The following is a 17,379-nucleotide window of genomic DNA, read 5'->3' on the forward strand; positions in this document are numbered from 1 at the left end:
ACATGTACAGAATGTAATGTTTATTTTCTTAATTGTTTTGATTTAAAAATAATGATATGCAATGTTGTGTTCTAAATTCAGATATTAATTTCTTTAAATTTCTAATTTGTCTAAATCTGTTATTTTAAGTTCTATTTCTTTTTTGATTTCGTAAAATGAAAAAAAAAATGCAAACACAGCAAAATGTGTTCCATCTTTAAAAAGTACCTAATTGTTTTTTAAAAGCCTAATCAATAAATAGTTTTTTTTTTAATTTTTTAAGTACATTTCATTTATTTCAATTTAATAGATTGCTTTACAGTGATATCTCAAAGTTCTTAAATTTATAATTGTGCTTTTAATTTTTAATTGTGCTCTTCTATTTTTATTATTTGTACTAGATTTCTTGAGATACTTTTATTTTAAATTGTTTGTAATGTTAAAATTACAGCACCATCTGTTAACCAAAATGTATCATCTATTAGTCAATACTTTTATCATAATTTCACAGCATCCTGTGTAGCACGTTATGAATGTTACGTGCATATGTTTTTTTTTATTATTATTATCAAAAGTAATGTATTGTGCTGTTGATAATTGTGCTTAAAATATAAAAAAAAAATTTTAAATACATAGCGACTTCATTTAGCTTAATATTTCATGAACAGCAAATTATGTAAACACTTTATGCACGAAAAATTTAACCGTATTTATTAATAATGGTTTTGATCCAATCAGCTTTGTCAGCTGAACTTGCATAGACAGTCCGAGCTCCAGGTCCTGTGCATAGGCCACCCATATAGTTGGAGGTGGTGACAAAGCTGGCAGCTCCGTAAACGAACCATTTATCTCCAAGTTTACAGTGCAATGGGCCACCACTGTCACCCTGAAAGTAAAATATACTCTTTTCCATTCATAAAAATAATTCATTTTATATGGAATTTTGAATGAGCTTAAATTTTTATATGCAACCTCTTTATTCATCTTAATTTTCTAACTGAGTCATGAAAACTCAACTTAGTAGGCAGTGAAGCAGCTGTCGCCAACGAAAAAGAATTTTATTTTATTTTATAACCATCGTTGAACAGCCGACCCAATTTTTGGTTTAAGACTACTATTTTTCAACTCCGTAGTCTTGTAATTTTGAACCCAATGCAGAAGACAAGGAAATTTGCCTTCACGGAGCACTTTTTTTCATGGAATTGTGCTATGCGGAGAAAAAAAAACACAAAAACCTCCCACTGTTAATCTGACGACAAGAGGACTCTAACCTAGGGATGAGCAACACGCGGCCCGTTAAACATGTAATGCGGCCCGCCAAGCATTTCAAAAATTGAATTTATTTTATCGACTTTCTCCCATCGTATTGTTATAAAATTAATTATAATAAAATGGTAGTACATACTAAACTGAAAAATTTTTTTGTGACGAGATACACACTTGTCGGCAACTTGTTCAAACATGTAATACGAACGCGCCGCGTCTCTGCTTGTTTGTGTTTGCTTCTGTGGCGGCAGCACTTGCAACCACTCCTGTGTTGTAGCGCCACCTATAGACTGACTTGCCGCAGTTAGAAAGTGAGACTGAAGAAGAAACACATGTCTGTGAACACTATCAGATAAAAACACTCTACCGGCCAATTCCTGGCGAATGACACACGTCGTTATGTCTGAAAGTTATAAGTCGTTGATATTGCAAATAATGTTAGAAATCTATAATTATAAAGTGTAAACCTGTTAATTATAAATAAATATGTGTTCCGTGATAAATACATTTTATTGATTCATTCGAGACGCTCGACACTTCTGTCACACAATCAGTCAGACTGGTAAGCTGTTAACTAGCAATTCTGGTGTTTCTTGAAAAGCGTGAGTGCAGTATAAGTGCAATCCATAATAGCATGTCGGAAAAGCAAACAAAAAAAAAACGGAGGGTTGCGGATGAGCACAGGTATTTCCAAGAAAAGTGGAAATTTGATTATTTTTTCACTTTCGTCTAAGATAAAGCTGTATGCTTAATATGCCAGAGACTGTGTCGACATTAAAAGAATATAACATTAAAAGACATTACGATACAAAACATGAACAACAATATAAAACTTAACAGGACAACTCCGGATAGATAAGTTTAATCAAATGGAAAAAACACTTGGGAAACCAACAGGCTATTTTTAAAAATCATGCTATTTTTAAAAATCAGGCTTTTTTATCAAATACGGCAGTAAAGGCTAGTTTTGTTGTCAGTCAAATACTGGCAAAAAAATGAAACCCTTTGCTGATGGAGAGATGATAAAAAAATGTTTGACTGCTGTTGCAGAAATAGCATTTCCTGATAAAATAAATATTATTTCAAACATTAGTTTATCACGATTCACCATTGCAAGGAGAATTGAAGACTTGTCCGAGAACATAGCAACAACGATTCGTGAACACATTGCAAAATTCGAATACTGTTCTTTGATACAGCACAACTGGCTATATTTTTAATTGGTATTTACACCAAATTTAATATTACCGAAGAATTGTGTTCACTGATTCCAATGCAAGGGACTACAACCGGCAGAGACCTGTACGATTAACTAAAGTCTGTGTTGGAAAATTTTTAAATTTCATTAGAAAAGATTATTGGTATATCGACAGATGGAGCACGAGCAATGTCATGCATGAAGGTGGGACACAGGAAGGGAAATATTCGTTAACCACTGCATAATTCACCAGGAAACCGAAAAGATTGAGTTTGCCAAATGTCTCAGTACCAATAATTAAACTAATCAAGTTTATAAAGTCTCACGAGTTAAATCACCGTGAATTTAAAGAATTCCTGAAAGATTTAGAAACTGAATATGGCGACGTGGTTTTTAATACCGAAGTACGTTGGCTTAGTAGAGGTGCAATGCTAAAAAGAGTATACAACTTAAAAAGCGAAATACAATTGTTCATGGGTATGAAGGGATATGCCTTTCTTCATTTTGGTAATAAAGACTGGATGTACGATTTTGGGTTTCTAATCGACATGACTCAGCATCTCAATGATCTTAATGTGTAACATCTAGGCAAAGGACAGTTTATTCACAATTTGTATGATAAAATTCAGGAATTTGAACGCAATTTAAAATTGTGGAAACAGCATCTTTTGCAGAATAATGTGTCTCACTTTCCACATTTAGAAAAAGAAGACGTTACTACTTCTCAAAAATACGCACAATATATAGACATTTTAATCAACGAATTTCAATCATGATTCCAAATGTTCGAAGCTGAGAAGACAGCGGTTTCCATGAAAATGTTTCCCCATTTAATACCGATGTGGATACAGTTCCCGAAGACTTTCAAATGGAAGTGATTGACATGTAGAATAATACCGATTTAAAACATGTATTTTTCTCAGTAAACATCGAAAATTTTTATAAATCGTATGTGAGCCCTGAGAAATTTCCGCTTTTGATGAAAAAGGCAACGCAAATGATGTCTCTGTTCGGAAGTACGTATGCTTGCGAGCAATTATTTTCAACCATGAAGTTAATAAAAAATGACCACCGCTCAAGACTGAGTAATGCACGATTAGAAAGTTGCGTACGTGCAGCTACCTCATCGATTCCGGCTGATATTGATCAGCTTGCATCGAAAAAACAGTGCCAAATTTCTCATTAAAAATTTCAACTAAATTCGTTTTATTGTTCTTTTCTTTTTTTATTTCTTATTTTGCATTAAAATTTGTATATGAAATCTTTACTTTTTTTTTAAATTTTATATTTTTCTTATTCTAATATTTATTAATAATAATATTATTCTAATAATATTAATATTCTAATAATATTAATATTTATTAATATTATTAATAATTCTAATATAAATAAAGTTTTGTAAATTATTAATAAATGTTATTTTATGTTCAGCCCGCCAAAAAATTTTAAAGTTTTAATTGGCCCGTTGATTAAAAAGATTGTTCACCCCTGCTCTATCCCATTATCAACAACCTTTATTTGTCAGCACTGTTTTCGGTGCGAGTCGGATGCCGGAAGAGATGAGTAAGTTTAAAGAAACAGCTAATTTTATTCAACTTATGGCAGTCATTATGGCAATCATTAGAATTGCACTAAAGGAAGAAACAAAAAACAAAGGAAGAATTTTTAAAGGAAGAAACAAAACATTAATTTATCATTATAAAAATGTAACGTTCCTCGTCTAAAATTGAAACTTTCATACTGGTAGAGACCTAACGAATTTAATATAAACTCATAAAAATTTATATGTTGCCTACTCGTATCACTAGGCAGCATGTGATGCCTATTGTGATACATATTTCTGAAGAAAAAAAAATCGCCTCACCCTATTGTACCATTGACACAAGAACCGCGGAGTTTTTTTTATGTTAACAACATGTTTCACAATAATTAAACATTATTCCTTTTATTGTTTTATCAAGTAAACTTGAATTAGATCATCATCTAATTTGTCTTTCTCATCCTTGAGTGTCATATCAAATAAAAATTTCATTTAAATATACAGTGAGTTCATTTTAAAACTTTTCAACTTGAATAACTTTTTAATTCAATGTATTTTTTAAAAAAAAACTTTCAAAAGCACGTAATCTTTTTTTTTTTTTTTTTTTTTATTTTTTTTAGTTGAAATGGAAAAATTTAAAAACCTGCTCTGACAATTTATAATTCTGCTTGTTGGCTCGTAAGGATTGTCGGTCACTGGCATAAACTTTAGTTATTAATGAATAAAAAAAACCATGAGGAAGATTTGATTTATGGCAGTAGTATTTTACTCAAACACTTATTAACGAGCTGTAGTGGCTCAGAACATAGAAAGCTCGCCTCCCAATGATCTACCCTAGGTTCGAATTCCAGCGATAACTGGTTGATACGAATTTTGAACTCGACTCGCAGTGTTGAATGTCCCCAGTGGTAGGCGGATAGTGGATTAGAGTCTCCTTGCTGTTGGGCTAACCATGAGTAATTTTTGTGCGGTTTTCCTTTCCATGTAGCACAAGTTAGTTAAGAGTTAGTTCTCCACGAAGGCTTGTTTCTTTCAATACTCGATCTAGGCCGGGATAGTCTGGTCTGTAGGGCACTAGAGTTTGTGGGTTTGATCCCCGCCGTGCTCCCCGTGCAGTAAATGATGACTGATGCACGTTAAATCTGTCGAGTCTCAAAGTCCTCCATGTTCCAATAACAAATTAATACCTCTGGGTGTATTGATCCAAGAGTTTCTTTGTCTTCTGGATTGGTTCAAAATCACAAGGCTACGGAGTTGAGCATTGGTAGTCATAAACCTAAAAATTGGGTTGGCTGTTCAGCGATGGATATAAAACTAAAAAAATACTTGATCTAAAGCCGGGATAGCCTGGTTGGTAGGGCACTGGGCCCTTTTCTTCTGACATAGAATGTAAGAAAAATTTTACGAGCCTAACCTTTTACTAATTTTATACTGATGACCGACCACCAAAGAAATCTTTTTTACTAGTTATGGAAACTGGCTAAATGCTGACAGCTACGAGAAAAGGTTTTCATGTTATACAGTTGCATGGTATGTTGTATTATTTTGTTGAATGATAACCGAGAAAAACTACTAGTTTCATACAAATGGCTTTCTTTCAAATTATTCAATTAGAACTACAGAATAGGTTTGTTGTGTTTATTGTGCCGTCTGAACAAATGCACAATTTATTAAGATTCCTAATCTTATATTAGAGAATATAAGATATAATTGCAAATTAAAAATACGGTTCCATATGCTTCGACTCTCCTAATGTTAGTTTTTAATATTATTTCCGCGACGGAGAATTTAACCTAATTTTGACACGGTGGCTTATTTAAGCAAAAGTAATTTCTAACAGTTATTTTTAACTTCTATAAGTTATTTTTCAAAAGTTATTTTTAACTACTATATAATTTTTAACTTCTCACATTTATGTTTTAAAAATGATCTAAATTTACACTTTTAATTATTCGCAGTTTTACATACTAAAATACATAATTTGAACGAAATAGGTTTTTGAATAACCATATTGTATAGAGTCAGGTATGGTCTCGAGATGGCAGTCCTAAATCAATGATAAATTCAATCAGAAATATAGTAAATGACCTTAATATTCAGAATCCTTAACAAAACTGAAGTAAAACTACACATACATTGGAAGTGACATATTAAAATAAGGAAGAAGCAAAATCACCGTCGAAACTTGTAGAATCTCTAATAATGAGACAGGACACCAGAACTAGTTTGAATGCCTGATTTAATTTTAGAGGTATTTATAATTGTCGCTTCTAAACTTCCCTCAGATCCTTCTGGCAGTTAATCCAATTTTGATGTTTTTAATTCCACATTCATCCCTAGTGATTCGTTAAATTTTAATATCGTTTCTGATAATTATTATTAGAAACGGAACATCCTGTATACTTACGTGGCATGGAGATTTGTTTTTTTTGTTCTACACAAATTTGTGTTTGAATATTAAAAGCGCACTTCTGGCGAGATTGTACAACTTGTTCTTGCTGTTTCAGTACATCTGATCCTCCTGATCCTACAACGAATAATAAAGAATGAGAAATTTAAACGTGCATCCTGCTTATCTTATCAGAAATATAGCTGCCTATGCTACCTTTACTCCATTACACACTTTTACTCATGTGTAAATAGTAAAAGTTGGTTAAACTTTTTCTAATAAAAATGATTTCGGTATTAAAATAATTTGGATAGCTGTATAATAAATACCTAGCTATGCGTTGATTTGTTTACCTTTTATTGTTCTCGCTGTACCACTTTTAATATGAAAAATATGAAATAAAAATGACCACCTTTTAAATTTTTTTTGATCACTCTTATTTTGGACATAATCCTGAAAAATAAATTCGGGGACTAACTTCGCATTTTCACGCCAAATGAATAAAAATCAAATTTTTATATTGTATTCGTTTGACCACAAATGACCACCCCTTAATTTTTTTTGACCACCCTTATTTTGGACATAATCCTAAAAATTAAATTCGGGGCTAACTTCGCATTTTTTTGAAAAATAAATAAAATTCCAAATTTTATATTGTTTTCGTTTGACCACAAATGACCACCCTTTAATTTTTTTCGACCACCCTTATTTTGGACATAATCCTAGAAATTAAATTCGGGGGCTAACTTCTCATTTTCACGAAAAATAAATAAAAATTCAATTTTTATATTGTATTCGTTTCCCCACAAATGACCACCTTTTAGTTCTGGTTGACCACCCTTATTTATGCCGTAATCCTATAAATAAGACTTGGGAGAAGCATGAAGTTAGACCCCGAAAATAAGAAAATTTAATTTCTTAACAACATTAGTTTGGCCACAAATGAACCATTTGAAAATGAGAAAAATTAAAAAATTTCAAGTGCATTCGTTTGACCAATTTTGACTACAAGTAACAACCTCTTACTCTTTTACTTCTTTTTCTTACTATTCTTATTTTAGCCGTAATTATAAAAATAAAGTTTTAGGGTAGAGTTAAGTTAGACCCTGAAAATGGTTAAAATAAAAAGTTTCAACAGCATTTGTTTGACCATTTTTTGACCCCAAGTTACCACTTTTTAGTTTTTTTTACCACTCTTTTTTCAGCCGTAATCATAAAAAAAATATATAGTTGTTAATGTAGTTATACTAAAGCGCAGCATAAAATTATCCTTCTAAAATGAGAAAATTGAAACTGAATTCGAATGTTTAATTCAAAGGACATAATTTGCCTATAGTCAATCTTGGCCATGCCTTTTTCTACAATGTTTAATGATTTTGATCGTCTAATTATGACATTGTCTGAAAAATAAAATTCCAAAGGTAATGTTTCGGACTCGGATAAATTTTTTTTGTTTTTGCAAGCATTAATTATTTTCAAGCTTTTAATATAAACATCCTGTTGGCGTTTAAGTTGCTTTTAAGTTAAGCTGTTAAGTTATACTTTTTTTATTACTAAATTTCAAAATTTTTTTAAAATTTAAAATATTATCTTCTTATTTGCAAAGTTTTCTGGAAAGTCTGCTACTTTTTTTAATGCTACTTCAAAAAAAAAAAAAAAAAAAAAAAAAAAAAAAAAAAAAAAAAAAACATAACTTTAATGAAAAACAAAAAATTAACAAAAATGGGAAAAGTAAATTAAATTAATAAACAAAAACGAAAGCTGTTTTTGTTTTTATTCAACATAGCAAAAATAACTATTGTTGTTTTCTGATAACCTTGGAGAGTCATGTGATATATTGGCGACTACAGTTTGGCGATTGGAGTTGGCGCAACTAGGAAGCAAACAGGGTATAATTCCCTAAAAGATATCATTTTACACAAAATGCCTCTACCAGCTTTTGTCAATTCTGAAAATATTGTTAAAGTTTTATCAGAAGTAAATATTTTTAAAGATTCCATTGGAAATTTAAAGTCAAGAACTGATGCAGTGTGGAATAAAGCAAGTGAATTACTAAACATAAATGCAAAGACACTGAACGTATACGTTAGACTCAATCGTTATGATATTTTGAAAGATCTGAAACGAAAGTGTGGAATCGAAGAAGTAAAGGAAATTAGCGATGTTTCGATTTCGACTTCGGATGATTATGACTTCTTAGTTACTGAGCCAATAAGACAGAATGCATTACCTCCTATGAATTTTCAAACAGATTTGGAAGAAGAAGAATGGAAAAAAATTGCCCCGACGAATGTATTGAGAAGAGAAAAAACTAGAATTCGTAATTATAGGGAATTACAAACAGGTTGGACAGACATAATTGCCCATAAAATCAGTGAAATAGCCAAGCTGCCATGTGCGTTTAGTTTCAAACATGCTAAAATTTCCAACATTGAAAATAAGGTTTGGTTGAAAATTGAAGGTGTCTGTAACGAGTGCGGTTGCCAGCTTAATGGTCATTGTTTGAATAAACCCAAACAAGATCGTGGAATTTCTATTCAAGTTTCAACGTCTGACACTAGAGGAATATTGCACATCCAGAAAAGACACTTAAGAGGTAACAGGCACACAGAGGTTGGCGAGAGTCTCCTTCATAAAAAGGCATCCACCTGGCGAATGGATGCTTCAAGAGGTATGCATTTTGTTGAACCTGTACCAAGTTATATTCCTTCGTTGAGCGTACTTCGTAAAGCTCGTGAAGAGGCTGTAAATAGGGATTTAAATATTAATAAAAATTTAGATTGTATGTCATCTTTACTATATAAAAAATATGAAGGCGAATTTGCAGGTTATATTCATGACATAGGATTAGATGACTTTTATTGTATTTATTTTTCTCCTTCTCAAATAATTTTATATAAAAATGCAATAAAACGGGGAAAACGTAGCACATTGCACATGTAATAAAAATACTTAGCACGAAAAAAGTTTTTTATCGCAAGTTGAGCAAAATAAAAGATTTTTACGTAAGATCATTAGGAATTCTTTCTATGTGTAACGAAATTAAAGATTTCAAAAAACTGTTAATTGCCCTTTTCACAGTTGCACTGAGCGAATGCTGTGGTAAAGATGACAACGGAAAAGATATAGAATGTCAAAAAAAATTTGCCTGTTAATTGGCAGAATAAAAACATATGAAATTAATTTGGATCACGTTTCCTTCGATAATGATGAAGAAAGTGGAGATGATGGAGTAGGCACAAGAAGTTATACAGACATCGACATTTTTGAAAATGAAATAGGTTCAAGTGATGAGCAGCTTATTGATAAGTTTTTAGAAAAAAATCATAAGCGTGCTCAAAAGAATGCCGATAAGAGCCACGAAACTAACAATCCTAACCCCTATTATTTACCGGAAATAATTAAACCCTTACTAAAATTGGCCAAATATGTCGTTTTATGGACTAATATCTTAAAACAAACGTTTAATTCCACTTACGACGTGGCGTCTTCAGCAATAGTTGAAGCTTATTTCAAAAACTTAAAAACAACTGTCTTAGATGGATATGGCAGTATACTTCGAACTGACAAATTTTTCGTAAAGCACATGAGTTCTATTCAATCAGCATGAGTATACAACAGAGCAATAAATAATACCCAAAGAAAAAGAAGTATTACTACAATAAAGGACGAAACAGACTTTTCAAGTAATAAACGTCCGAAACGAGAAAAATTTTTGATAAAGAAATTATAATTAACTCAAAAGAAGGACAGACAGCATCAAATGAATTGGATTCGAATAAAAAAAATATTATTTTTGATAACGTGGATAATGATAACACGAAGTATTATCATTATAATAAGCAAAAAGTATTACCTAAAGCGTGTCATAATACAGAAAATTATGAATTATATAATTTGAATAAAGAGAAAACTGCAAAAACAAGTACGACCTGTGAAGCTTTTGATGATAATTTTGGCTATCTGTTCGCAGAAGAGAATTGGAGAAACAAAAATAAGACAAATGAAATCTATAAACTAGAAAAATTATTGGATACTTATTGCGAAAAAACCGTTTTAGAAAAATGTGGCCATTCCAATAATACGAATGCAGATAAAGAAAACTTAAAAATTTCACTAAAACAAAATAATAAAAAAAGAGGAAAATACGTAACACCTTGTCCAGAAATATCTTTCATACATAATCGATCCATCAGAAAAAAAAAACAAATTCTATTAAAAGGAATGGTAACATTCAATCTGCTCTATATATTGGGACAAGATTAATGGAAATTCAAAATACATGTGCATTTGATTCCATAGTGGAAATAATGTCTATAGCTTACATGGATAACAGGCATTATTTTTTAAAATTAAATGATATCAATAATGATGAGCAAATATTTTCATTCATAAAAAATTATGCAACAACTGGTTTTACAAGAAATTTCTACAAAGATAGAGCTCTAATTTTAATGAATATAATAAATAGCGATAACTGCAGTATTTTAAACTGCGCAATTAATATTGGATCAATTATAAATCGGTTGTTTAAAGTAACTCTATCAGCAATCGAAACTGGCATGTGTCCTAACTGTGGAATTTTGAAGAAAGATTATACTTTGATTGAAATTCCTTATGATGAAATTATTGAGCTATGTTTGAAAGAGTACATTGAAACCTTTGTGGAGCAATATTTCTTGGATAAAAAACTGAAATGTCCCAATTGCGAATCAAATATGACAAAGAAAAAAGAGCCTGGTATCCATATATTCTGCGACATAGAAATTGTTCAACAGTTTCGCCAACATCACAATGAACAGACGGTACTTCAAGATATACCAGAAAAATATTGATTCAGAAACAGCAGTATATATTAGCTGGATTCGTATAGTATTTGGGACCAATCGAACACATTTCAATAGGACATTATATTTCCTTTTGCAGACAAATACGGAATTCCTGGGAAATACGAGATGATATGCTAGGTGAACGTAAACTTTTAAATGATTCATTAAATAAAAAAATTAATCCACATATTTTGGTCTATACAAATTATGATTAATGTAGTGCATAGAAAGAAAACATATTTTCTTAATAACTAATGATCACTTGATCGGATTTTCAATCTGATCAAAGATCAAAAGATTTCAAGGTGTTCGCTTTCTTTGCGACTCTTAACAATTGAATATTAATTAAATTGTAAAATACGAAAAAGAAAGTTTTGATATTAAATTATAAATATTAAAATATTTGTCTTTTTTGAAACTTAAATTTCAATGGGTCTACGAGACTTCGAATTGTTCAATTGTTAAAATAGTAACGAAATGATTCATGAAAGAATACCTTTTAAAAAATGTGTTAATACACGATTGGATTTACTTCTATTTTATGTTTTTTTTTAGTGCTTTTAACAATCTGTCTTAATCTCATTTTATTTGTACATACTTTACATGTGTTCTTACTTGTATTAGAGTAATTATTTAACACATTTATTTGGTTACAACATTGTGAAAAAAATACCTTTCTATTCGTAATTGCTAAAATTCCAATAATGATTAAGACCCGATTGTATTTAGTATTGGTAAGTTTTGTGCAGTTTGTTTGAAATTGTTTTCTCCATTGTTTTTGCATAAATAAAAGTTATGTCAGTTTGAGAATGTAATTTAATATAGTGATAAGATATGTGATTCTATTTTGTATATAAGTATTTCTATATTTTACAAAAATCAATGCTTTTAAAAATAAAATGTCTAAATGCTAATGAAGAATTCTTAGCTACTCTTAGATTTAAGAATGTAATTTAATATAGTGATTAGATATGTGTTTCTATTTTGTATATAATTATTTCTATATTTTACAAAAATCAATGTTTTTAAAAATAAATTGCCTTAATGCTAATGAAGAATACCTATTTACTATATATATATGGGTCATTCTCACAAAAACAGTCATTTTCATGTCCTCAGTATATTTTATGTTTGTTTTACAACTTACAAAAAAAAAATTTCAGGGAAAATGTCCTTCAGAATGCAGGATAACAAAAGAATAAAAATAAAATTATCAATTCTTATTTTTTATTTATTTTAGGTAATTAAAATATACCAATATGTCACTACCTCACTTGTCCCCACTGTTGCTTTAAAAAAAGAAAAAATTGTTTCTGAAATAAAATAAAAATTACAAATTAGTGTTTTTTATTTCAGACTATTGAAATATAGAATTCAGAAAATCAATTTTAAATTTAATTTCTGATAAGAATATTAACACAGCACTATTTTAAACTTTATCCCCAGTGTTTCGCGTCATTCCCTCACAACAATGTTTTTATCACCTGCAATCTTCTTAGAATAAAAATATTTTAATAAAACTTTAGCAGTTAACAACTGGCATCATAGAACAAAATTGCAGTATGTTTCCATCTTCAACTTAAAGAAGCTTTGCTGTGGAATAAATTTGAATGAATCAAACCAGGTAAAATTTTTTACATTTGTCATTCCCTCATGTCGTTTTTTAGAGTAAAATAAAATAGAACTTCATCGAGAAAGTGGATAATTATGTGTTGCTTTCTTGTATGAATATAATGGTATGTGATAGATTTCAGAAATTAATTAGGCCTAACTGTTATTTTTAAATTTTATTAAATTTATCATTCCCTCACTAGTGTATAAAGTGAGGGAATGATGCTGAAGTGAGGGAATGACTCAAGATGAGTATATAATAAAAAAAAATTTTGTTCAATCGTGCCAGCCAATTTTATTTCCCAAACCTTTAAAAACTATTAAGTATATAAAACTAAATTGTAATAAATGTTAGATATACTTAGTATGTAATCATTTTTAAACTTGAGGTAGCTTAGAGAAACTTAGAGAAAAACATGTATTAAAATAAAATATCATTCCCTCACTTTTTAAGCAGTGAAATTAATTAATTAATTTAAATATTAAGTATAATTTATAGGATATATACTTTCTTTATAATGCCATTACATATTTCTATTATTATAAAAAGTTTCAGAGCTTTTTATTCACTTTACTTTTTTGGGATTTTATGAACTGAAAAATGACAGTTTTCATGAGAATGACCCATGTATATATATATATATATATATATATATATATAAGTTCAAAATGAAGAATAAAACAAAGAAAAATTATAGACATATGAAAAAAAGGGGGGTGGGAAATAATAAGTAAAAAAAATAACAAACAACATTTTATTAACAAAAAAAAAAAAAAAAGGAAATGTTAATTAGAAAACCGGAAAAAAAGCCGGAAAAAAAAGATATAATCTTTTCTTTAGCCCACACGATTATATCCGCAAAACAAAGTTCTTTCTGATATTGTATCAATAAAGCCAAAGCAAAATATATTAATACAATAGTGTGAGGAGCACTCAAAATTTTTTTTTTATAAAACTTATTTATTATTGTTGTTATATTAACTTTTATGAAACTTATTGTTTTTCTTAACTTTCTTAGTGTTTTCTTGTATATATATATATATATATATATATATATATATATATATATATACAGTCGGACTCCGATTTAACGAATTCATCGGGACCGGAAATTTTATTCGTTAAATCGGGGTTAAAAAAAAATTTTTTTTGTACATATGTATTATTAAAAATTACTAGTTATAAACGACTATCTAAGATAAGAAAGGAATTTCCTGTTTGACTCATAGTCCACGTGACAAACCCCCGGAAAATGACCTTGCAAGTGTAATATGTCTTATTGACTCTGCCCACCTATCCACGACGAATTTTGTTTTTCCCTGTTGCGGGCGTTTCTTTTGTTTGAGACGAATATGCACTTTTTCTACTTTATTCCTCCCAGGAAAAACTTTTTTCCCTTTAGAATCTGCCAATTACAAAAAAATTCAATATTTTTCTGATCGAAATTAATGAAAAAATATTTTTTCCGGATGCTGAAATAATTCGTTAATTCGAGGTTAATTAATTGTTAATTAGGGGTTTTTGACTCTGTTTTTGATGGGGTTGAAAAAAAATTCTTTAAATCGCGAAATTCGTTAAATAGGGGTTCGTTAAATCGGGGTCCGACTATATATATATATATATATAATAAATAAATAAATACAAGAAAACACGAAGAAAGTTAAGAAACACAATAAGTTTCAACAAAAACAATAAGTTTGTTGTTAATTTTATAAAAAAAATTTTGAGTGCTCCTCACACTATTGTATTAATATATTTTGCTTCGGCTTTATTGATACAATATCAGAAAGCACTCTGTTTTGCAGATATAATCGTGTGGGCTGAAGAAAAGATTATATCTTTTTTTCCCGTTTTTTTTCTCCGGTTTTTTTAAATAAAATTTCATCCTTTTTTCTTTTTTTTTCTTTTTTTTTTAAACTGTTGTTTGTTATTTTTTTACTTATCATTTCCCCGCCCCCTTTTTTTTTCATATGTCTATTATTTTTCTTTGCTTTATTCTTCATTTTGAACATATATATATATATATATATATATATATATATATATATATATATATATATATATATATATATATATATATATATATATATATATATATATATAATGTTAATGCGAGCTAATACACTACTAGAGAAAAAGGTGTTATGATTGGTTTCTAAAATAACTTTATTGTTATGAAACTATTTCTACTCTTTTATAGAGGAAATATGTTAAATTTTATATATCATTACTGAGAAAAATGTTTTTAAACAGTATAACTACTTAATAATTGTTTTAGAAATGTTTTAGATTTACTACATCTTATTAAACTTTTATTTTTCTACTTGTAAAACGATTTTAAAATAACATTGCAGAAAATAAAGATACGATTAAAGTGAACAAAACTTATACATATAGTTTTTAACATTCCTCGTTTCTCTGGATTATAATCATTGCATTTGAAGTACATAGTCGTTTTGGAATTTATTTTTAAAATTTTTATATTGCAAGAAAAAGTTTTTGATCATTACTACGTTTAGATGTCAGCTATAATTAAAACATATTATATTGATATTGCTAAAAGAGAGACTGAAATAAGAATTGTTGGAAAAACTTCAAGGTCGTCATTTGTAGTCAAAAATGGTCAAAGGAGTGCAGTTGAAATTTGTTATTTTCCTGAATTTTGGGGGCTAACTTCACGCCAGTTTTATTTTTAGGAATATGTCCAAAATAAAGGTGGACAAAAAAAAATTAAAGGGTGGTCATTTGTGGTCAAAAAGTGGTCAAATGAACACAATATAAAAATTGGATTTTTATTTATTTCTTGAAAAAATGCGAAGTTAGTAACCGAATTTAATTTTTGGGACTGTGTCCAAAATAAGGGTGGTCAAAAAATATTAAAGGGTGGTCATGAGTGGTCAAAAAGCGGTGAAATGAATACAATATAAAAATTGGATTTCTATTTATTTTTCGTGAAAATGCGAAGTTAGCCCCCGAATTTAATTTTTAGGATTATGTCCAAAATAAGGGTGGAAAAAAATTAAAGGGTGGTCATTTGTGGTCAAAAAGTGGTCAAACGAATACAATATAAGAATTGGAATTTTATTTATTTTTCAAAAAAATGCGAAGTTAGCCCCCGAATTTAATTTTTAGGATTATGACCAAAATAAGGGTGGTCAAAAAAATTAAGGGGTGGTCATTTGTGGTCCAAAAATGGTCAAACGAATGCAGTTTGAATTTTTGATTTTCCTCATTTTCGGGGACTATCTTCGCATAGCTCAAATAGTGTCCTCAACTAAACGGCAATCTTAAAAGTTTGAAGAGCTAAATTGAAATTTGTCTGTGCGAGCGATGATTTAAATTATGAAATTCAGACGCAAAAATACTCTTTCTCTGAATAAGCGTACCTTTTTTTCAAAATATTCTTGATTTTCAAAATATATGGGGTAGTCGCGAAATTGAAAATATGATGCCAATAGTTGAGGTGGGTAAAACGGTTGAAAGTTTGAGCTCCTTAATATTAATCGCACTTTTAGTATTCGGACATAAAAGACAAAAAAGTTGCATTTTTTTTATTTGCAAATTTTGGATTTTGTCATTTGAAAATTACGTAGAAATATGTATGCCCTATAATTGAAAATTTTTGTTACTATTATTAAAATAAATAATATCCCACGTTGACATCTTTGGCAATGAGCAAGCGGATTGCTGGGCCAAAGAGGACTGTTGTCATTCAACACCTTTGCCCTCAGCCCTTACTTTCTTAGAGAATCAGTCCAAAATCAAAAGCCATCGATCAAAAAAGTAGAGGATCTCTCATAACTGGTATGCGGCCAAAGAACCGGGCTCTTCACTTGTTCATATAGGTGATAGAGCGTCTCAAACAGCTATTTCCAGATTGGCGAGTGGACACACGAAGGAAGAAAGACTTATGCAGTCTGCTCCAAATGTGAAGCCCAGCAGGCCTCTGCCGAACATATCCTTGACTGCTTGGGTCTTTCCAAGGAGGACTCATACGCTACTCCACTTCTTGTCATCGACTTTTTGAAGGTCAACAACCTAGTATGACTCCGTCAGACAGTTGGAGGATAAGGAACAACAACAACAAAATAAATAATGAAAAATTACATGTTATTATATAAAAATAAATGTTTTTGAGGTACTGAGTTGTTCAGATAATAATTTCTTTTTTTTTAATGAAATAGTGAATAAATACTTTTTTTTATAGTGAATAAATATTTTTTAAATCATATTTTGCCAATTCTAATCCAATATACTTTGCCATCTCTCAGGCAGTAGCATGATTTCACGCGCATAAAATTGTTGTTTATTGCTGGCAAAAAGCTGCTGCAAGTGATTTTTGACTTTCTTAAAGGTTTTATAGAGTAAAGGTTTTATCGTCTAAAAAAATTTGTAGAAAACGAAACATCGTTTTAAACAATCCATTTCTTTTCCCCAGTTGATGATGCCTATTGAAAGTGGATAGTATTTTTGAGAAGCAAATCACAGGCACGAGGATACCATAAGCCGAGATTAACCCTTTTCTAATGATCCCGAACAATCGAATTCGATAAATTTAATGTCTCA

The 17,379-nt window shown here is 29.9% G+C and overlaps 1 protein-coding gene across 1 annotated transcript in view; it reads right to left on the reverse strand.

Moving 5' to 3' along the window:
- Positions 1-604: 604 nt before the first annotated feature.
- The window catches only part of LOC107441451 (plasminogen), a 50,117-nt gene continuing 33,342 nt past the window's right edge, over positions 605-17,379 (reverse strand). Inside the window, 3 exon segments of the mRNA XM_087168932.1 lie at positions 605-865; positions 6,391-6,412; positions 6,414-6,510. Of these exon segments, the coding sequence (XP_087025058.1) occupies positions 680-865; positions 6,391-6,412; positions 6,414-6,510 (305 nt within the window). The 3' untranslated portion in view covers positions 605-679.

This window comes from Parasteatoda tepidariorum, chromosome 7 (genome assembly GCF_982258835.1).
Source record: "Parasteatoda tepidariorum strain Cologne lab strain chromosome 7, Ptep-v5.0, whole genome shotgun sequence".
NCBI lineage: Eukaryota > Metazoa > Arthropoda > Arachnida > Araneae > Theridiidae > Parasteatoda > Parasteatoda tepidariorum.